Genomic DNA, 23287 nt, shown 5'->3' with positions numbered 1-23287 from the left:
CTCATCACCAAAACCTTACTTCTCTGAAAATATTATATTCTTTAGCCCAGGGTGGCTGAGCCTCAAGCCTCTACCAGAGAACAGAATGATGTCAAAGGCTTCAGGTAAACTAATTTTAAAAGAAAAACATGATCAAAATGAAGTCCTGGCTTGATAATTCCCTAAACATCCTCATTGGCTATATGTAGGTCAAGCTGAAATTTTACACAAGGTAAATGCCCAAGAAAAGGTTCAACCTTCAAGGCTGTCTGGGAGAACCCAGATTACTTCTCCAGTCTCACCTTTCATTCCTGTCTCATTCTCTATCAGATCTGCCAATTTGTACCTAAATGTACTCAGCAATTTCCTACCTCTGACCTCTGCTTATCATGATCCTCTCTCCCTTTCTCCATTCCTATGTCTAAACCCTTGCACATGCATCTCAAATACTTTCCCTTCCTAGGAAACTTCCCAGATTCTCCTACTTGAACATCACCTCTCCAGCCTCTGGACTACCTTAACACTTATTCCTAGGTCCTAGAAAATAGCACTTACATGTTTTCTCTTCCTTACTAGTGACTATGAGCACCAAGCTGACTTGTCTCTAATCCAATCCTCCTCCCTCTTGCCCAGCCAATGAGCTTGGCATATCCTAGGTGCTCCGTAGATACTGAAAAGTTCTACAAATTTGGAAAAGCAGGAAAAATAACCATCCAAAGTTACCATGTTTGATATTTGAGAACATATGAAAAACCTTAAGAACACCTGGGTTATAAAAGAAACCATTTTACAATGTATCGAGGGTTTGCCAAATGGCATATAAGGCCTTGTGGTCAGGGAAAACAAAGTAACACCACTTAACCAGAAATGAAATTCAATTTTCTTGAATTTCCTTTGCAAAAAATAAGCTCCACTTTAAGGTATATGGGAGACTTCAATTTTACAGTACACAATTTGGGGGCTCCACTGAGACTACACAACTTTTTCTAGCTGTAAATTCAAATTAGATTATAATTTTTCATGTCGCTTTTACATGCCTAAAATTTACTAAAACAACCTTCAAATCTTCCACTATAAAAAACTATTATTGACAATATAGTCATGTATCTATTTTCATTACATGGTTGAACCACTGACTATAGACTGCACAATATCCTTCCCCTCACCCAAATTCCTTTAAGATCTGTAAGAATAGAGAAAATTTCCATCTTCTGGAAAAGATAAGTTGACCTCAGGCAATGCCTACCCACTCCTCAGTGAGGCTTTTCACATGTCATTCCTCCTTAGCACGCCTGTCTTGATAACAAGCCATACTCTGTTCACCTGTCAGTCAAACCCTACATGTTTCAGCCTCTGTGCAAAACCCATTTTTCCCCCCAGACCTTCCTGTCAGCAAGGGTCACAGACCATCAGCACTGCAAGAGACTTCAGAAGCCATTTGGTTACACCCCCTCAATTTTACAGACTGAGAGGTGACCCAGAGTGCAATGCAAGGTCACAGTGACAGAGCCAGAACTAGAATTCAGATCTCCCAAGACTGTGGTTAAGGCCTTTTCCTTTACACTATCCTTTTTTCTCAATTAATGTTATTACTTGAGCCTAACATTATTTTACTGGTTTTCAGGGGCTCCAGAGCATTCAATTGTGAACATTATTTTTAAAAAATCTACCTCATTTACGCCCACAGTCGTAAAGAATTAGATTTAAATGCTCAAAGGATTAGATTTAAAGAATTAGATTTAAATGCTCAAAGATCTTACACACTTGTGAATTTCCCTTCAATAACCCACTAATATATATATATAAAAAGAAACCAGTTCATTAGTATGTTTTAACATGAGTGTACAGTCTAATTTTAAAATGTAAGCATATGACTAGACTTTGCCAAAGAGTAATGTGTTTCTTTCACTTAAATTCTTAAAAATACTTTTTTGGCAGTTGTCACTTAATATGTCCTAATGTAAAATTCACTTAAAAAAAAAAAAGGCATAGAAAAACAGACCTCATATAGATGAGAGATAAGAATCCCCCCCACATACGTGTGTTCCTTAAAGTAAGACATTTATTTATTATTTTTTCAAAATGTTAAGATTTTATTTACAAAGCTTTTTTGTTGTACAGAAAGTAAAAATGCTGTTACAATCTCAGTGTAACTGGTAGCCACAGACAGTTGACTCACCAATCACAGCTATCCACACTACAGCAAGAGTCTTACACGAAAACCTAACAACGCTTACAATTTTGTTGGGGTAAAGTCCCCAAGCTTGGTGGTGGATTACCAAGAGGGACTAAATGGAGGAAGGTGGAATGTCACAGGAACTATTCTTTGGCTCTTTGGGTGGGTAGGTGTCCTGGGGTTTGTATCACAGCTACCTTTATTATTATTATTATTATTTTTAAAACAGCTACCAAATCCATGAGCAGTCCAACCAATACTGAACAGTTCTGTTTTTGCAGGCCATTTGGGGTCTTAATCATCTTCTCCTTCATCATCTGTTTCTCTCTTCCTCTTCTCACCTTTCCCGCTTTCTTCCTCCTCTGTACAATAACACAAATGGGCTTTGAGACCATTGGAAAGACATTTTACCTAGGTTATTGATAATGGAGGAAATGACAAATTTTTGATGGTTGGCTGATAAAAGATGCAAACTTGATCAATTTAACAGTTACTGACTAAGAGGCACTAATTAAAAGCAAGTATAAGTGGTGACCACAGAGCCAAGAAGGGCAAAATGCATTGCAGCACCTCAACTCACATGGCAAAGTTAACCCAGTTTTCTCGATCTTAAGTTTTCTTCCCAATGTTTCTTATTCTTCTTAATTTGTTGGCCCCACCAATTAGACATCTAGCAATTGTTAAAATGCATTGTAAAAACTCTGGAGTTAGCTAGTCTGTTTTTGAGCCACGCTTGTTTATAAGTAACTTTGGGCACACCACGACCTCTGTAAGCCTTGTTTCTTTGTAAAATGGGGACAATGATATTGACTTGAAAGGGTTATTCTGAGAATCAAATGAGACACACGAAGTAGTTAGCATACAACATGGTTAAAATTCAAATTGTAGCAAATTAACATTAACTAAAAACGGATTTCTTAATATTTATGTATTGAGACAGAGACATACACAATTCTGTTTTTTCAACTAATAAAAATTCACAGGTATTTTAATGAAATTAGCTAAATCTATGTTCCAAAAAGCTCCTTGAAAGCAGTGACCAGGCCCTAACCAGAGTAATATCCAGTGTAAAATTAGTCCAGTATGGGGCATAGAGCAAAAGCTGAGAAAATATGAACCAATGGAAAGTACAACTAACAACTTGTTTTCCCGAGACCTAAACAACCATAAGAATCTGTATTCAATGAGCATTAAATAAACTGCAGCTATTTCAGTAGTACTAGTTGTTGGAAAGAAATAATACTGATAAAACTGGAAAGACACTATTTGTATATCCTGAAAAATTATGATCCAATTATTAAATCCTTTTTATGAAAGAACTCCAAACACAGAAATCTCATGCTTGGCAGTAAACCAAATCATGGAGTCAAACCCACATTTAAAACATGGGGACTGAGGATGGACCAGGCCTCCTGCCCTCAGGTACTATTAATTGCTGTGGTAGCAGAGGGCTGCGCCAGCACAGATGACACAACTATACAAGTGCATGCGTGTGAAGACCACTAGGGTCAAGGGCACTTAATTTTCTTCTCAGTGGTATCAAATTCTAAATAATGGAAGTTTTCATCTAATTTTTTTGAATGGCCAGGTATATGCATGAGACAGACCCACAGTCTTTCTCTCTAACCCTCTCACAGGCTGATGCTATCTTTTTAAATCTCAACTATAGAAAAGTTAAAGAATACACTTTACCATATTTACTTTTGCCATATTTACTTTATTTTCCTAAACATTCATTTTTTTGGCTGAACATATGAAAGTTAAGATTTTGCACCTCAAAAATACTTCAGCATTCATCTCCTAAGAATCAGGACAGTGTCCTATAAAACCATAAGATTTTCTCACTGGAGAAATTTAACAATTCCAGAATATATCTACTATACTCTGAATTCAAATAAATCTTCCTAAATCATCTTAAAATGTGTTTATTTTATTTTTTAAATTCAGGATCGGCTTCATGCATTTTACTTGGCTACTATACTCTTTAGTCCCTTTTAATCTAGACTAGTTCTCTGCCTTTTTGTTGTTTGTTCTTTTTTTTTTTCCTTTTTGTCTTTTTTTACTGACCGGTAATGGGATCGCAACCCTCGGTGTTGCGCCTGCACCACGCTCAGCCAGTGAGCGCGAACCGGTCTCCACATGGGATCCGAACCGACGGCGGGAGCACCGCCACGCTCCCAAGCGGCGCACTCTCCAGTGCGCCACCGGGTCGGCCCGACAAAATGCTTTTTGATGACAGCTAACTTTTTCTGCCTATTTCCCAAATCTCCTGGAGGGTCAAAGTCAAGTTCCCCTCTTTTCTCCTGTTCTCCTATAGCATTCACTTTCTCAGAGATATTGTATTATTGGGTTTTCCATAAACTAGATTACCTACTATTTCATGGCAGGACAACATTCTTATTTAACTTTACACACTCAGCTCTTTACCATAGCAGGTATACAATATATTTACTGTATTAAACTGAATACGTAAGAATAAGTTCAGACTTGATAAACATATACTTCCCTTCAATAGAATGAAGGAACAGACATGCCATAAATTCTCAACATTTCCAGTTTTCTCACCCTACTCAATACTAAATGTGTTCCTTCCTTCTAAAGTTAAAAGGCCAAAACTTACCCTGCAGAGCCAAGCACTGTATCCAGATGGCATTCAGTAGGCATTCCATTTAGTATTTATAAAAAGGGGGACGAAAGCTAAATCAATCAGATTCACAATATGAGTCTATTACAAGTATACTGATTTCTTCAGAAGGCCCTTTTCTTTCTAGAACTTTTAAAAACCACACTTTTGTTGTGACTAGATATAGAACACAGGGCAGAAAAGTTGCACTGACCTCTCCACTGACTTCATCTTCATCTTCTTCCCCTTCTACATCTTCGTCTTCATCTTCATCCTCTTCTTCATCAAACTCTTCTTCTTCACCATCCTCATCCTCCTCGTCTTCCTCATCTTCTCCTTCTGAAAATAGTACAAAAAGGAATTAATTAAATACCCCTGATGCTCCATGGGGCACATCTGCTAAGGTAGTGGGGAGCTATAGGCTGATCCAGAGGACAAAAGCTGGGCTGCACCAACACCAGGGGAGACCGTGAACCGCAGTGATCCTCTTTCTACCAAGTACTGCACAGCCCAGTCCCTCTGTCCAAGAGAGTCCCATAAAATCAAGAGGCTAGAGGTCTGGTGGACCAGATACACACTACAATTCTTACCAGTGAAATGTTACAATATCTGAGATTTGCTTCAAAATAATACAGAAAGGGGGAAGTAGACAGGAGTTTGTCCATATAAAACAAGATCAGCAATGACCAATAATTGCTGAAGATGAGAGATGAGAAGAATACGGGGGCTCATTTCACTATTTCTACCTTTGTCAATGACTAAAATTTCCCACAGTAAAAAGTTTAAAAAAAAAAAAAAAAAAAAAAAAAAAAAATCATGCTCCTTCTCTTGGGTAACATACCACCAGAACCAGTTGCTCAAATCAGGAACCTGAGAGACACCCATGATAACGCTGTGACTCGGGGGATAGGAGGCTGAGAGGTAGCTCGGTCTCCACACCACTAGGTGCTGACCTCTAGTATAGCAGTTCTTCCTTCTCCTAGGTCCCAAAGCTCACTATGCTCTCTCCTGCCTCCTGGCCTCCACATGCTCTTCCCTTCCTCTCTGCTTGGCTAATTCAGACTCAACCTTTGCATCTTAGTTAACATCACTTCCTGAGGCAGTCTTGCAAGACCTCCTAATCCCAGGTTACAGGCTCTCACATGAGCGCCTGGTGTCTCTCCATTATAGCACAATTTGCTCACTTGTAATTATGATTTTTCTTTAAAAATGTTTCTTCTCTTAGTAGATAATAAGCTCCAAGGACAAGAAACGTGTCATTTTTGTTACTGTTTAAAGAAAAAAGATGCTTAAAATGTAACAATACTATGAACTCCAGCCACATCAGGAATTCTGAGACCAAGTTTTCTTTGTGGTGACTGATACGAAAACTAATTGCTCTGCTTCCTCTAAGCCACTTGGAGGTGAGAAACCTTTTATCCTAAGAAGAGTGACTCAGAGTAAAATGAGTCCATGTGCAAGAAAAACACAAGTTAATCAGGAGGGATATTTTGGGTAAAAAAATATATAAAAAGATTCTTAAAGATAACTGGTATAAGGGGCTGGCTGGTTAGTTCAGTTGGTTAGAGTGTGGTGTTATAACACCAAGGTCAAGGGTTCGGATCCCCAAAACAGCCAGCAGCCAAAAATAAAAAAGGGTAACTGGTATGTAAAAACCCTTGATCAATTGCTAGAAATACTGAGAACAATATTTTAACTTCACAGTATGACCAGAGATTATTTCCCTTATTAATGAAAACTGGAATCTAACATATATACTGTGAAATCATTACCTTCTTAAACTCCAGTCATGTACCAAAGGCAGGAGAGCTATTTTATTTATATCTGGCTATAATAAATATATACCAAGTACCTACTAAGTGCCAAGCCCTATGTATAGAGATAAAAGACAGTGTCTACCCAACAAGATAATTGTAGCACTGTAGGAAGAGTTAAGAATAGCACAGTGGCAAGTCTGTAAGAGCAAGTAAGCAGGTAGTCTAGCATGCACAGGAACCTAAGCTAGCTGTGTACATCAGGAAATGCTTCCTGGAGGTGCCAACAAAGCTCAGTTTGTAAGGAAAAGTAGGCAGTAACTATGAAAGGGGAAAGGTAGGAGAAAGGCATGGAGACATAAGACCATGTTTTTTTGAGTACCCTATGAGTTCTTCAATGGGCTGAACAGAAGCCGTCTTATAATCTCTAGGCTAAAATTCGAACGATCATTTGCTAACAAACCATTTTCACTGTATTTTGAATCATTTTAAGGCTTCAATGTCCCAAGAGTTTATTAAAATTAAACAGAGGTCCTAGTTCCAAATTTAATGAAATGCCTACATGCATAGACAATTTTCTCAATAGCAAGAACATTCAGCAACTTTTATCAGGACCATTGAAAGTAAGAAATCAAGTTCACTGGATGTTGAGTCCACTCACCTTCATCCTCCTCCTCTTCATCCACACCATCTACCTCAGCATCTGAGTCAGGGGCTTCACGGTCCTCTCGGTCATAGCCATCCAGGTAAGTGAGCTGGGGCAGAAGCCTGAAGACACTCTCTCGGTAGTCATTCAGGTTAGTAACCTCACAGTTAAATAGATCCAGGCTTTTCAGACAGTCCAACTTTTTCTGAAAAGGATCAAAACAAAACTCCTAAACCAAAGGAACATAAGCAACAAAATCCATCTCCAGAAGAGGTAAAATTCTAGGCTCTGTATTCACTTAGCTGTTACCTACTCAGCCTTCTACATAGGAAAACACATCAAGTCCTTTGCAATCTTTATGTTAGGCTACTAGACTTTAACTAGTCCCTCTCTCCTTATATCTACTCTCCCAGACAACTATGTCCTTTTCAGGCACAGATACTTTAATAACTTTAGTTCGAAGCTAAGTTTTAACATCTGAGTAATAAAATGGCCAATAGGAACTTGCTGGGTTTCAAGCAGTCTTTAATGCTCTGAGGTGCTAGTATATGGGAAAATTCAGAGATTTATAATAGTCCTCAGTCTCAAATAGCTTAGAATTCCACTTGGGGACACAGATGTGAAACACTAGAAGATGGAATATAATAAAATATAAAGTGTGGCAATGCAGATATTTTCAGGGAAAATAGGAATCAATATAGTCTGGGGAAAGAAGGGGACTCAGTTGAAATTTAGGAAATACAATCTTTTCTTAATTTTTGGGAAAAAGATTGACTTGATTGTCAGACTTTTCTGATGTAAAATTCTTCTGGTTTTACCATACCTTCCTAATTTTTTAGAACCATCAGCTTCATCTATATTAAACAGTTAAGATCTAAAAACTTGGCCCAAGGAAATTTTTCTGAGTAGCCAAAATAGACAGGAAAATGTCCATACTCAGATCTTCATTTGTTGTTATATCAGTGTACTAGTATTTCTATCCCAGGTCTTTCAAATTTTTATTAAGGGTGAATTAAGAGATTGAGAGGGCAGAGGTACTATTACATGCAAGTCAGGAGACAGCAACAGGAAGTGGCAGCAAACCCTTATAGGTAGGAGGAGTAGCCTATGAAAGTAAACACAAAATGTGAAGGACTATATAGCCTGGAGCCTTTTAGAATAGGGTCAATAAGCCCTGCAGTGCATATGACTATACAGCTTTATAAATGTAACTTTTAACGGTTCTGAATCAAGAGAAAAGGCTTGGTATTTGCTAAGAAAACAAGCACTAAAAAAACTGCAAACAAACATTAAGAAGATCTCTGCATAAAATAAGTTCTAAAAATTAAATGTTGGTGCTTAAAAGACTTTGATGCTTTAGTGGGAAAGCTATTACAACATTGACAAGGACCTGGGAAGAAATGCAGACAAAACAAAACCTTGCTTTCAGGACTTGCTGTATCTACGCAATTCTGGGGAGATACAAAATGACTGGAAATCTTGAGTTCTAGAGCAAGGATTGGCAAACCATGGTCCACTGGCCAATTCTGGGCCACTGCCTGTTTTTGTAAAACAAGATTTACTGGAATACAGCCACACTCATTTGTTTATGTATTATGTATGGCTCCTTTAGTGCAACCATAGTGAAGTTGAATAGTTGTGACAGAGACAATATTGTCTACAAAGCCTGATATATCTACTATCTGATGCTGAGCCCTGCACTTAAAGAATCTTCATCTTCCTGATCCAGGAAGAGGTTCCTACACATGTTTTAATTCTCACTGAGTAGCCCTTGAGAACACACAGAAAAGCAGGAAACACAGAGCAGTTACAGTAACAGGCAAATGTACTCCTCAAAACACAAATGTATAATGATCCAAGAGTCTGTGGATCAAATAACAAGCTTATGCATGTCAGTTCCCTGACATTTTAAGAAAGCTGTCCTCAGGCTCTCTAGTTATAGGGAGAACTGCTTTTGTATCATGTAACTTTCAGATTAGGTTCCCTATTGGGCAGGCCCTTACCTCCAGAAGCCCAGCTTAGACTTCCTGCCAAAGAGGGAAAAACGCTACAATACCACCCCAGACAACTAGCTAGCATACTGGCTTTCTTCACAAAGGCTGACTCTACACCAGCTAAGATAAAGCCATAAGAAAACTTAGGCAGCTTCCCAAAGAAGTTCAGTCTAAAAATTCTTCACTGAAAGGAATAAGCCATTTGTATCTCAAAATTATTTCCTAGGAATGGGTGCATAACAATGCATACAACCTCTGATATTTATCTAATGCTTTATAATGCCCAAAGCCCTTTCTCTAGTTTTATTGATTATTCCAGTACCTCTAGGGCCTCCAAGGCTCTCCTGTTTCTTAAACTATATGAATCTGTGAGATTTCTGGCTACTTCCTGACAAAAGCACCCATCATCACATAATTCGTACATACCAAACAGTATGCTAGAAAATGAAAGGAAAGCAAGTAAACAACAGCAACAAAAAAATCCCAAATTATTGCAGTATTCTAGAATTGTTTAAAGTAGTAAAATTGTGCTTTAAGGTCCAAAGGGCCTTTAAAATACACTATACACAGATTATTCAGGATTTCAATGTAATGTGTAAATACTGCTAAAAAAATTACAACTCTACCATACTAGAAATTTGACCTAAGCTAGTAGGCTAGCCATAATACACATTAAACATTATTAACAATAATTTTGCTTGCCTTCTTAGAATTTAGAAGGGCTTTGGGGGATGGTTTGGATGGCCCAGGTCTCTTAAAAAAGGTGTCCAAGGAAGTTTGAATTGATGCCTTCTTTGTCTCTCGATTAATGTCCCTGTAGTAAGCAGAGGCATTCACAATCATTGCATTGACTTTAAGAACTGGGCTCAAAGTAGACGGTGTTCAAAATGTATGTGGTTAATGAGGATGAGGATGGTGTTTTTCCCCACTGAAGAATACTTTCAGAAGACAAAATGTACCCAACATTTCCCCCCTTCATCTTCTCCTCTAGATTTACTTCATTACAAGTTAATATCCCCAGGAATCTGAACAGCAAGTATAGCAGAATGGCAGGAACTCAGGCTTTTCCAAATAGCCCTGGTGTGCAGCACTGTGGCTTTGCCACAGAGTGTGTGTGACTCTGGACATCTGAACAGCAAGTATAGCAGAATGGCAGGAACTCAGGCTTTTCCAAATAGCCCTGGTGTGCAGCACTGTGGCTTTGCCACAGAGTGTGTGTGACTCTGGACAAGGGATTCAGCCTCACCCAAGCCTTAGCTTCCTCAGTGTAAAAAAAAAAAAAAAAAAAAAAAGGGGGGGGGGGGGGGGCTATGCTATTTCTATCCACTTTGTAGAGCTGTTTTTTGACAATTAATTAAGATAGCATGTACCCAGCATAGTGTATGGGCATAACAGATCCTCCCAAAATTGTAAATACAATAAAGATTATTTCTCATCCCTCACTGTCCTGGGAGACTGCGACTTTCACAGCCACCAAAAGGCCCTCATACATTTACTGACCAGATCAGGAACACTCAAGAAAACAACCCTCCATACACTACTTGCTTACGTTCCGACTCTGTATGCTACAACACTGACAAAGGCTTCTTATGACCAGAGGACTCAGGTGGCCATGAGAATTATTAGGCAATAGCCAGTCACCTAGCATGGAAAGGTACTGCCTGGTACTCTGTTCTTTAAAAAAAAAAAAAAAAAAAAAAAAAAAAAAAAGGTATGGGTTCCTACGCTTATAGTGGCCCAGAATTAATAGGACTGTCATTAGCCAATAAACAAAGGCTTAGTGTAGCCCATCTTACTGGGAAAGCATTCTTATTCCCAGCTTAGAAAAATCTGGGTATGGAATAAATTTCTAGGTAGAAAGAGTAGAACAGGTCCCAAGGGCAGTGGAAAGAACAGTGGACTTGGATTTGAAGTCTGCCATTTATCCCAAGTAATTATTTAAGGTTTCTAAACTCTGTTCATCTCTAAAAAGAGGACAGTCATTCTCTCTTCTCTGGGTTATATGACGATACAATGGGCAAATATTAGTATCTCTGAATACAGCATAATTCAATAAAGGATCTGCTTAAACATTGGAAATGAGAGTTGGTTTGGAGGGGCAAAAAAGGGAATTAGTAAAACTGAGGGAGCCTGAGTATCTGGGCATATCTATAAGAGAAAAGAAAAAAGAGAAAGGAAAAAAAAAAAAAAAAAAAAAAAAAAAAAAAAAAAAAAAAAAAAAGGCAAGGTAGGGGGAAGATTCACAGAGCAAAGATGAAAAACTAAGCTTCCACCTCTTAAATATGGTCCGCTTAATGAAATGTAAAAATAAAAAGACTCAGTAAAAGCCGATTAGGTCTGCACTGGAGCACAGTCTCAATTATTGATTAGGAAGGAAAAGACCCTAGAATTCTGGCAGAAAATCCTCTTCATTAAGAGCAGCCCCAAATTAACTCCATCTTACCCCGAAATATCAAAAGAGGATTGTATACAAGTGATGTGAAATCCACATATTTTAATATATGTGACATCAGAAAAGATAGACAACAGCGAAAAATATTTTTTCCTCTTGGGTTCTGTTCTTCTGGATCCTCAAATTTAGCCCCTATCTTCTGCGTAATCCTCTCCCCAAAAGCACAGCCTGTAGGGCTTACCCCACACCCTGCATTAACCCCTGCCTCCAGGAGCTCTTTTCTAGCCACTACAACTTCCACACAGACTGGACCCCCATTAGTATAGCTTCCTAACTTACAAAGAAAAGTAAGTACATTACCTTATTTTATTCTCAGAACTCCTAAGTGAGGTAAGTAAGGCAGGGATTATTGTCCTCTCTGCTTCATAAATGAGGAAACTGAGGCCCAGAGGGAAGAAGCGATTTGCCCAAGGTCACACAGCAAGTCTATCACCCGAGTGGTACTTAAACTTAGCTTTTCATAGTTTATCCCAATATGCAAGACTAAGGAGGATCCTGGGGTTTCCATGCAAAACTTTAGACAATAGTCATCCAGCTATAGCACAAGATCATGAATTAGAAGACCTAAAACTTATTGGAGCTGTTCCTGATTGTTCCACCTACAATTCAGATATGCCACCGAACATACATTGCTTCTTCTATTAAAGTTTAAAAGTACAAAACGGTTTAGACAGTCTGGGGAAAGACATTTAAAGAGACATGTTTCAAGGCTACAGTCAATATATAAATTTTAAAAAGGACAGGAAAATCCTCCTAAACCCAGAAATTCCCCTTTTGAAGGCAGCCACCACAATATTAGGCAGGGAGAGAAAGCTGCAGGAATACATGTAATTAGAGAGGCCCTGGTCTTTAAAATCGTGGCTCCTACAAAAAGTAAAAAAAATCACTTTCTCAATTATTATTCCCAATCATTTCCCCCACTATAAAGAAATATGAAAATGAAAATGACCAATATATCCTAGTTTCCAAATTCTCAAATACTTACCAAAGGTTCCAAAGTGCTGATATCTTTCAGTTTATTATTTCCACTTAAGTTTAGATGTGTGAGATTTGGAAGTTTTTCTGCTAACATATCCAGACCTCCAAAGATTCTATTGTCACTGAGCTCAAGCTACAAGAGAAAATGAACACAGCACACACACAAATACACACAAAGAAACCACATCATTAAGGGGTTATAAATAACAAGTACTTATCTAGATCAAATGATACCTCTTTCAATTAGGGCACGTATGTTAATTTTGTTTGATTAAATCCATAAGTAATTTTCAGATTCCAGCAACATGGGGGGTGGAGTGGTAGGATAGGGTGAGAAGTGCTGTGTTTTCTTAACCAGCTGCTAATAACAGTTTGCTTGAGAACTGGCCTCTAACATCGGTGAATTCATTTTCTTACCTGAAAAGTGGATCAAAACAAATTAGAACTCTTTGAGAAGTTGTAATACTCTATACCTGCCAGAAAGGGTAAATGGTCCATGCATTCTGAGCAGCTTATTGAGTTCCAAGCAAAGCTGGCAATGCCCACTGGAAACCTGATCTGGTTCTGGACAGTGCTGATACACTATGGTGCTCTACATCTAGAAGCCACAGGGGAATGTATCTCTGAAGGCCAAAGGAGTGGGATAGGCCCCAGAAAGGAGCCTATTAAGAAGCTTCATGACCTCAGGAAAGGGAGTGGGGCAACAGCCTCAAGTTTATGAAACCAGCTCCCTGAGGCAACTTCTTGCATAAACCTGGCACTGGTATTTAAGAACCTACTCTAATTTCTTAGCTGCAGGTCAAGTAGCACAGGCATGTAGTGTCCCAATGAAGAAATGAGCCTTCACCAATGATTACAATTTTAGAGTACAAGGAATCAGAGCCTGGCAAGCACTGTGGAGAACATTTAATTCAAGCTCTTCCTTTTGCAGATGAAAAAAACTTAGGCTACACAGCTGGTTCTAGTTCTCTATGTAGTACCAAGAACAATGGTAACTGTACCTAACCCTTACACATAGTACTTAAGTGCCGGGCACTGTTTAAAGCACTAGAAAGACACAAACTCATCTGATCACACAACCACCCTATGGGGTAGGTAGAATTACTAGTGTTACCCCATTTACAGATGAGGAAAATAACCACGAAGAGATTGTGTAAGTTGCCCAACATCACATAGCTGTTACAGGGGTGGGCCTATGATTTAAAGCCTGGCAGGCTAGCTTCATAAGAACCTACGTCCCTCCCTCTCTGTGCTATGAACACAGCACGAAAACTTCATGTAAGTTTCTGGTATGCAATGAAACGTATTTCATGATGCAGAGCAGAGGAACTTTCAAAAACAACTCAAGTCAGCTGCTTAGGAGTTAAGAGAAAAACTAAATATTTCAAAACATTTTTTTCTTTCCAACAGGATATTCCAGTCAAACACCTAAGTCATGGTCTAGATTTAAAAATACAAGTCTGTCTGTAATCAATAGATTCAAAATGTTAGCTTTATTGGTGATTTCAGTAACTCAAAGAGACCACTTTTCTTGGTCTGTTTAGACCATGTGGTTAGAATATTATACACAGCCCTTTTCAACATGAATATCTTAAAGAGTAGAGCTAACAAGGCAATCCAAAGCATTTAATAGCATACTTATTTTGAAATGAAGCAAACATGTAACTTAAGGAAGCCTGTGACATCTGTATAAGTATTTTTTTTTGACTACTTGTTTCTTGTTAAAAACAGTCTGTGCTCTGGAGCACAAAGAAAATAAAACCCTTACCAGCTATGAGAACATCTAATCTGCCATTAAGTATAACCCCCCTCATTAGCCCTATAACCCCCCTCATTAGCCCTATAAGGGGAGTGATTAATGTTTTAAAACTTCAGAAAAATTTCATAAAGCCCCCATATAAAAGATCACCGGTAGTCTGACTTTTCTGTATAAGTCTGATATTACAGAGACCGTAGTGATTCAAGAAAATATATTAGGATGCTAGGAAAACAGAACACAAAACACAAACTAGGGATCTGCTAGCATCAAGTTAATGCAAATAGATGCAAAAAAGCCATCCTATGTTTAACTGGGCTAATCAGAGCTTCCACTATCACTGATAACCCATCCAAATATAAAAGGATTATATTTGAATCTCTGAAGAAGATATTTAGAAAGTGGACATTTCTATCTCATCAGAAACGTCACCTGAAACTCATGAGGGCTCTCTGAGCATTTATTACCTAGTCAAGGCAAATAAACACTTCCAGTTTTTTTTTTTTTTTTTTTTGGTCTTTTTCCGTGTCCGGCAACGGATCGCAACCCTCAGTGTCGCCCCCATACCGGACCAGGACCGGCAACGGGATCGCAACCCTTGGTGTTGCTCCCGCGCCTCGCTCAGCCAGTGAGCGGAAACCGGTCTGTATGTGGGATCCGAACCCTCGGCGGGAGCGCCACCGTGCTTCCCAAGCAGCACACTATAGCAGTGCGCCACCGGGCCGGCCCAACACTTCCAGTTTTTAATTCACATACTTAACCAAACCAAACCAAACCAAACCAAACAAAACCAAACAAAACAAAAAAAAACCCCTCAAATCCCTCTCAGGACAACAGCAATCTCTAGGAACAACTTACTGGCCCTTTGTCTAATTAATTTGATTATAAATGTCTATGTATGCCTTTCCTAAAGATAACTTAAGTTTCCTAAGAAAGTGAATATTGGAACAGTGTAGAATTCTACACAACTTATATAACCACACATTCTCCTAATGTAGTAAAAAAGATACTGGGTTAGGACACATGGATTCTAGTTTTGGCTCTAGCACTCACCATTTCTGGGTCTGCTGCTGTGCCTACAAAAAAAGGGGCTGTGTAAGAGGATCAAAGTTTCTTCTAACTGGGACTCTGTGACAGTTAAATGTACAAGGACAAGAGAAAACACTTTTCTTGAGTGTTTAGTACTATTTTGGGAGGGGGAAGAATTGGAGGAGATAGAGAATTGGTTGTAATTAGACCAGTAAAGCACTAACAATGGGCCATCAATTAGGACAGGAAAATACAGAGCTTTGTTACATTGAATTCTTCCAGTCAATCGCAACACATTTCAAACTTCCTAGTTATTAAGAATTACACAATGAGTTTGCATTATCATAGACTAAATCTGAAAGCCTGTAGTAAACTCACCCTTAGTCAAAAGACATAAAACACAAAGAGTGGGAGGCACCTGTAGTTCCTGAACCAGATCATACTAAGAACAAAATCTAGTTAACACTATAATAATAAATTTATAACAATTACAAATAAATTATTCACGAAACAATTGTGCTTCATAACTACTGAGTATCCAACATGCATAATTTCCAAACATCACAGCAATTCTGCAAGGTCAAGTGGTATCACCAGTTTACAGGTGAAGAAATTGAGCCTTAGAGAGCCTAAGTAACTTGCAGAAGATCACCCATCAAGGAAATGACAGAGCTGGAATTCAATCCCATACCTATCCAGTTCCAAAGGCCATGTGCTTTCTGCTACACTAAGTGCTTCCTTACAGGTAAAAATCATACATTTTCCCTTCCCAGACGATTACCTTTTACTGTTAAAGAAAAAAGCACTTACCTTTTTCAATTTAGGTAGCTTGGGGAGATTTGAAACTGAAATCAAGCCTACATTTATTAAACTGAGGAACTCTAAGTTCACAAATTCAGCTGTTAAGCCCTCAATTTTTCCATCATTTGATTTGCAATTATCCAAGACGAGTTCTCGAACCTGTGGATGACAAAGAAAAAAAGGGACAAGATGAAAAATATGTAGAAAACAAAGAACAAACTCTAACAATAAATACACTGCAAAAACACCCACGTATGAGGAAGCCTCTTACTTAGACCTAGATCAATTATAATTAAATTAAAAATGATTAGGCCTTTGGTAGCAATATACTAATAGATTCATAGATGCAATGTTATTCCACAGCATATTTACACTCTTTTATTGTCCTGAAACAGAAAGTATAGTTCTTAAGGTGTAAGTGAACGAAGTCTATCCCCCTTACTCCTTTTCCAAAGTTTGTTCCCCAAAAGGCAGCTTTATCTAAACGCAAACATAGAATGAGATACCCCTTTAGGCTGAGTCTACCTTAAGGCCCAGGAGATGACCGCAGGAAAAGAGGAAAGCCTTACTTTTCCTGTTAAGATCACTAAGAGGTTCTTGCTAGAGATTTCTGCACTAACACACTTTCCAACTCTGGTTTTATTATCTTTACCATGATTATCTTGACACTGGGAAGGAATCAAAATGCAAGAGCCCTTAATTCAAAACAAAGATAAATATGGGTTACACATGAGAAAGATCTTTCTGGGGGACAGAAATGTTAGACACTAAATTAGGTTCCTTTTTTAGGACATAAAGCCTTTTTCAGAACTCAAATCCATCCAAGGATTTCACTTCTGAGGATTCTGAGTACTAATTATTTAATAAATAATTAAATATTTACACAATCTACTGTGTACATCTACCATGATAATCCCTACCCCCATTCTTGCTCTGTGGCAAGAATGAAACTCTGAAACTTAAAACTCTTTATCACGCTTTGATCTACGCAGTGATGCAAATTACAGTTCTAATTGCCCCACAAAAGCATTCTTGTAGTGAATCTACCATGTTTAATAGCATCAATCAAGCATGTATATGGAAGGGAGATGCTGATATTCTGAAGAGAACAGGAGCTGGTAACGATGTCTTCATCCTCCCATACAAAATCCAGTGAAGCTACTCTAGTAAACTGCTATCAATTCTGGAGTCCTTACTCCTTTTTCTTTGTACCACCCACTCCCCTCCCCTTATTTACAGAGAAGGAAACAGATTTTTTATTTACTTACTTACTTATTTATTTTCTAAAGATGACCGGTAAAGGGGATCTTAATCCTTGGCTTGGTGTTGTCAGCACCATGCTCACCCAGTGAGCTAACAGGCCATCCCTATATGGGATCCAAACCCGTGGCCTTGGTGTTATCAGCACTGCACTCTCCCAAGTGAGCCACTGACTGAAGAGCCACTGACTGGCCCGGAAACAGATTTTTTTTTTTCCTTTTTGTCTCTTTTTTTGTGACCGGCAACGGATCGCAACCCTCAGTGTCGCGCCCGTACCGGACCGGGACGGCAACGGGATCGCAACCCTTAGTGTTGCCCCTGCACCTCGCTCAGCCAGTGAGCGGCCGGTCTGTATGTAGGATCCGAACCCTCGGCGGGAGCGCCGCTGCGCTTCCCAAGCAGCGCACTGTAGCAGTGCACCACCGGGCCGGCCCCCAGAAACAGATTTGAAGTCAGCGATACCCACAATACTCTAAGTGCCTTACCATTTCTCATTACCCTGTCTACTTCCTCCTCAAAAGCCCTGAATTCAGGATGTACACGGGCCTATTATAACTTTACTTCTTTCCTTCCTTCCTTCCTTCCATTTTTCTCTAGACCTAGATACCTGTGCCATTCTTCCCTCTTCTGACAGGGAATCAACACATCTGAAAACTCAAAGGGCTCCATTGTGACAAGAGCTGGGCTCTGGAGACAGATACCTGGGGTTGAATCCTGGCTCTGCTGCTTAGAACCTTTGTGACCGATGGTAAGTCACTTAACCTCTCTGTGCCTCAGTTTCCCATAAAGTGGAGATAATAGTACCTACTTCATGAAGTTGGTATAGAGTAGTGCCTGGGACACAGTAAATGCTCAGAAAGTAACCTCTGGGGAAAGGGAGTAGGGGAATATCAGGGATCTTTGTTGTTTATTTTGTTTATATCTATACTAAGTTTGTCTTTACGAGCATGTATTTCTTCTCTATTGAAAAACAAACAAAAAAGCAAAGCATAAAACCAACAAACCATTAAAATTAAAAAAAAGGTCTACTGCAATCATCCACCCACCTAAGCAGTATACTGCAATACAGTTAAGACGCTCCCTTTTGGGTTGGGAGGTTTTCTATGACTCTGACAATGAATCCAAAATGTTATACAAAATGACACTAATATGCCAAAAGCTAAGTGAGGAAGATTTAGAGTCTTAGTAATATTGCTCTCCAATTTACTGAGTGAAATCACCTCTCAGACATTTCTCTCAAGTGGTAAAATTCCACTTGAACCACTGTGATGGGTCATCAAAAACTATTATAGAACGTTCAAATATGGGTTAGAATGTGTATACTGAATTAAACAGCAGAACAGAAATCAAGAAGAGAAAATTAGGGTGGGGTACGTACGTGAAGATGTTAAAAAGTTGAAATTAGCAGGTTTAGTTGTTGGGTAAGGAAGATAATGGAGAGGAACTGAGGTTCTGGTTTAGAGAACTGGGAACCATTTACCTAGATGGAAATAAAAAAGGATCAGCTTTTTGAGGGGGAATGTAATGAATACCATGTGGGATACCAAGTTTAAGGTTTCCATGGGATGTCCAGGTATAAATATCCACAGGCAGCTGGACGTGTGAGTCCAGAGTTCAGGGGAGGTCTGGGTTGTAGTTCTGTATTTGGGAGTCATCAGGGAGAGGTAGTAGTGAAAGTATGGAATTCCTAGGCAGAGGACCAAGGATAGAACTTTGGGGGAGTCCTGCAAAGGAGACTTAAGAGGAATTAGGAGTGTACCCAAAGCTAAAGCATTAGTTTCAAACACCCAGAAAGGCTTATAAAGTAATTGCTATGGTCTGAATGTCGGTATCCCCCCAAGATTCATATGATGGAACCTAAATACCCAAAGTGATAGCATTAAGAGGTGAGGCCTTTGGGGAGGTTATTAAGTCATAAGGGCTCTGCCCTCCTGAACAGGATTAGTGACCTTATAAAAGAGGTTGAAGGGAGTGCCCCAGTTCCTTCTGTCTCTTCCGCCATATGAGGACACAGCAAGAAGGTACCATCTTTGAAGCAGATAACTAGCTATCACCAGATACTGAATGTGCTGGTGCCCTGATTTTGCTTGAACTTCCCAGCCTCCAGAATTGTGAGCAATAAATTTTGTTTGTTACTCAGTCTAAGGCATTTTATTATAGCAGCCCAAGTGGACTAAGACAATAAGGCATGAGAAGTTACTGAAAAAAAGATGGAAAAAACTAGAAAACTTAAATTCCATCAATAAGGGACTCATTTCCTGGACACACTGTGGAATGAAAAACGTTCAGAATGTATGTGTAATGGGCCGGCCCGTGGCTCACTCGGGAGAGTGCGGTGCTGATAACACCAAGGCCATGGGTTCGGATCCCTACACAGGGATGCGGTGCGGGTGACACCAAACCAAGGGTTCCGATCCCCTTACCGGACACGGACACACGCGCACACGGGGACACACACGCGCACGCACACACACGGTTAAGATCCCCTTACGGGTCATCTTTCTACTAAAAAAAAAAAAGAATGTATGTGTAATGGGCCGGCCCGTGGCTCACTCGGGAGAGTGCGGTGCTGATAACACCAAGGCCATGGGTTCGGATCCCTACACAGGGATGCGGTGCGGGTGACACCAAACCAAGGGTTCCGATCCCCTTACCGGACACGGACACACACGCACACGGGGACACACACGTGCACGCACACACACGGTTAAGATCCCCTTACGGGTCATCTTTCTACTAAAAAAAAAAAAGAATGTATGTGTAACATGTTATCATTTGTGATGTATCACACATTCACTATTATATGTACATGAAATCTCTCAGTAATAATGTCTACAGGGAGGGAAAGTGGGAGGCTGGAGGACTTTTCTACATAACCTTAGTTTCAATAACGTGACTACTGATCTATTAAAAAAACAGAGATTAGGGCCGGCCCCGTGGCTCACTCGGGAGAGTGTGGTGCTGATAACACCAAGGCCGCGGGTTCGGATCCTATATAGGGATGGCCGGTTAGCTCACTGGGTGAGCATGGTGCTGACAACACCAAGCCAAGGGTTAAGATCCCCTTACCGGTCATCTTTTTTTTTTAAAAAAAAGAGAGATTAAAAGTCACAGGTTCGTCAATAGTATTGCATAGGGGTTTGTGTCAGGATTGCAGGGGACTGAGATGATAAAATACAGAGAAAACTTAGATATAAAGGGGACCAACTTTCTATTATAAGCATAACCACGTTAATGCATAGTATATTTTTTCAGTCTTAGGTGAGGTAAAATGTTATTCTTTAGAATGCTTTAAAGTAATTTTGTAAATTTTTTTTAATGACTAAAGGATTTAAAGTGTATGGATATCTTATGAACACTGGTATATAAGCTTTGAACCCCCAGTGGAATTTGGGACACTACTCTCTTATGATCTCCCCTGTGCTCTGCCCCTTCCCAGCACGTTAAATAATAAAACTTGTTATGTCTTTTCTTAAAAAAAAAAAAAAAAGTATATATACAGGACATACCATAAATCACTTCATGATCCTCCCTGTTGAACATTTCCAATTTTCCCTAGTATAAATGCCATATCGTCTTTTTATGTAATTTTTTTTTCTATATTTAGGATCGTTTCCTCAAAATCTATTGCTAGGTGAAAGAATACAAACAAATTTGAGTCTCTGTTATTGAATTAAGAGTTTTAATTTAAATCAGGGAATGCACACCCGAGAGAGCTTTAATTTTCTCCACCAGTAAGAGGCAATATAATTTACTGGGATGAGTAAGGCAGACAGCTAAGCTAAGCAAAAAGGTGTATCTGTTGACTTTTCCGGGAAGGCTGAGGATATAGAGAAGTGTACTAACCCCAGAATAGTTCTCCAGAGGCACAGTAAGATTAGCCACTGGGAAATACGCACAGAGCAGAGTGGGAATTACTGCACAAAGCAGAGACCTTGGGAGGGCCCCACTTGCAGCTTTGTCCAAGAATGGCTGAAAGCCCCATCAACGGCCTGTTTAAAGATCTAAATAAGACGTTGGGGAAAAGGTGTTCTACTGTCAGGTATTGTTTCAACAGCAGAGAAGCAGCATTTAAGGCATAGGGGAGGAAAAACTTTTTCTCTGTCCTCTTAGATTCAGTGGCTGGGGCCTACAAATTAAACTGACAAAAGACAGAATAGGAGAAAAAGTTTATCTACATGTGCACTGCACATACTCAGTGATGATCAACTCAAATAGGTGGTTAGAATTTGGGGTTTATATACATAACAGGAAAGAAAAGGGAGAGGAGAGGAGAGACTCCTTTGGGAAAAGCAAATATGTTTCTTTGGGAAAGACAAACAATTTTTAGACAAACAAATGGGATATAAGAAAGTTTATGACAATGTCTGTCTATACTGGTATAAGTGGTCTTTCTGTCTTCTTCAGGTGGTAAAACTACCCCAGAGAGGGGATTTACAGTAGGTTTACACTTGAGAGCAGAGCTACTTCAAATAAGGGAATTTATGTCAGTCCTCATTTTTCAGAAGTGTTCGCTTTTAGTCAGATAAGCTCCAAATAGGCTTCTTTCTGCCTCTGTTGAATCTCAAACTTCTTCAGTTTAAAACAATCTTGATATCAACTCTGGGGTCTGAATGGGCCCCCACAGCCTTCTCTCTCCCCCATTCCTCCTTGGGTATGAGGAATCCAGACTGCCTCGCAAAGGAGAAGACAGCTGTAGAAGAGGGTGATTGGGACAGTGGGTAGGACTGGATCAATATAATCCCACAGCCTCCCAATATAGATCCAGAAAAAGCCATAGGTTCTAATTCAAGGGGGAAAGGCCCAAGTTTATTCTTAGGTCCCAAAGTCCCCCCAGCGCTACTATCTAAGGAGGGGAGGCTGGGCAGGCACTTGCACATTTGTGCATACAACTTAGGGAGCTCTCTGGTTCAAGACAGAGTTAGCTGGCCTTCTGTTCTAAGATAGACACTTAAACTTTTGGACAAACAAACTTGCTTTTTCTCAAACATGAATTCAAGGTAAACATTTAAAAACTAAAAACAAAAAGCCATACTACTTACTATTTAATTCGTATCTGTTTTCTAGTCACCAGCAAAACAGCACTGCTTTCTACTACTTTTTCATTGAAAAAGGAAATTTTGTGGGCAAATAGGCTTTTCATAGCTAACTGGAAGACATAACATCCATTTACAACATTGTTTCTATGGGGGGAAAAAACAAAACAAAACAGATTTTAAGTTCTAAATAGACAATTCCTAAATGTCTACAAAAACTTTCTTTAAATTATATGTCATAAAATTCTAGGTCAAGGGGACAACCCTGGGGATTGAAGATAGAGGCTGCGGAGAAGATGGAAGTGACTTTTTCCTCTTTAATCCTCTCGAACTTGTTCTCACTTGCCACTCTCCCAGCTACTCTGAAAAAAAAGATCAGTTTAACCAGCTGGCTGGGTGACCTTCCCCAATTGTAACAGTTGTTTTTGCCATAAGAGGGGGAAAAGGTATGGAGGAATTATCATTGTTATCAATTATTTTAATTAGAAAAATAATTTTATTATTACTATAACAGTGAGTGAAATAATCCAAAAATGTACAAAGACAAGTACTTCCTGCTGTCCCTACCAATTTCCATCGTTCTGAGTTAAACCAATGTTCAAACCTTCTACCCTACTATTCTTTTAAAAGAATGTTTTCAGGGGCCGGCCCGGTGGCGCACTGGATAGTGCACCGCTTGGGAAGCGCGACGGCGCTCCCGCCCGAGGGTTCGGATCCCACATACAGACCGGTTCCCGCTCACTGGCTGAGCGAGGCGCGGGAGCAACACCGAGGGTTGCAATCCCGTTGCCGGTCCCCGGTCC

At 39.5% G+C, this 23287-nt stretch overlaps 1 protein-coding gene across 1 annotated transcript in view; it reads right to left on the bottom strand.

The window, feature by feature from the left end:
• Positions 1 to 2176: 2176 nt before the first annotated feature.
• Positions 2177 to 23287, bottom strand: part of ANP32B (acidic (leucine-rich) nuclear phosphoprotein 32 family, member B) — a 25788-nt gene continuing 4677 nt past the window's right edge. The window contains exons 2-6 of the mRNA XM_008573030.1: positions 16198 to 16347; positions 12610 to 12735; positions 7194 to 7383; positions 4993 to 5117; positions 2177 to 2566 (exon numbers count right to left, since the gene is read on the bottom strand). Coding sequence (XP_008571252.1) covers positions 2450 to 2566; positions 4993 to 5117; positions 7194 to 7383; positions 12610 to 12735; positions 16198 to 16347 — 708 coding nt within the window. The 3' untranslated portion in view covers positions 2177 to 2449. The remainder of the gene's footprint in view (positions 2567 to 4992; positions 5118 to 7193; positions 7384 to 12609; positions 12736 to 16197; positions 16348 to 23287) is intronic.

Source organism: Galeopterus variegatus, unplaced genomic scaffold (assembly GCF_000696425.1).
Source record: "Galeopterus variegatus unplaced genomic scaffold, G_variegatus-3.0.2 Scaffold866, whole genome shotgun sequence".
NCBI classification, from domain to species: domain Eukaryota; kingdom Metazoa; phylum Chordata; class Mammalia; order Dermoptera; family Cynocephalidae; genus Galeopterus; species Galeopterus variegatus.
The sequence above is the reverse complement of the archived record's forward strand: the minus strand, read 5'-3'. Positions and strand labels throughout refer to the sequence as shown.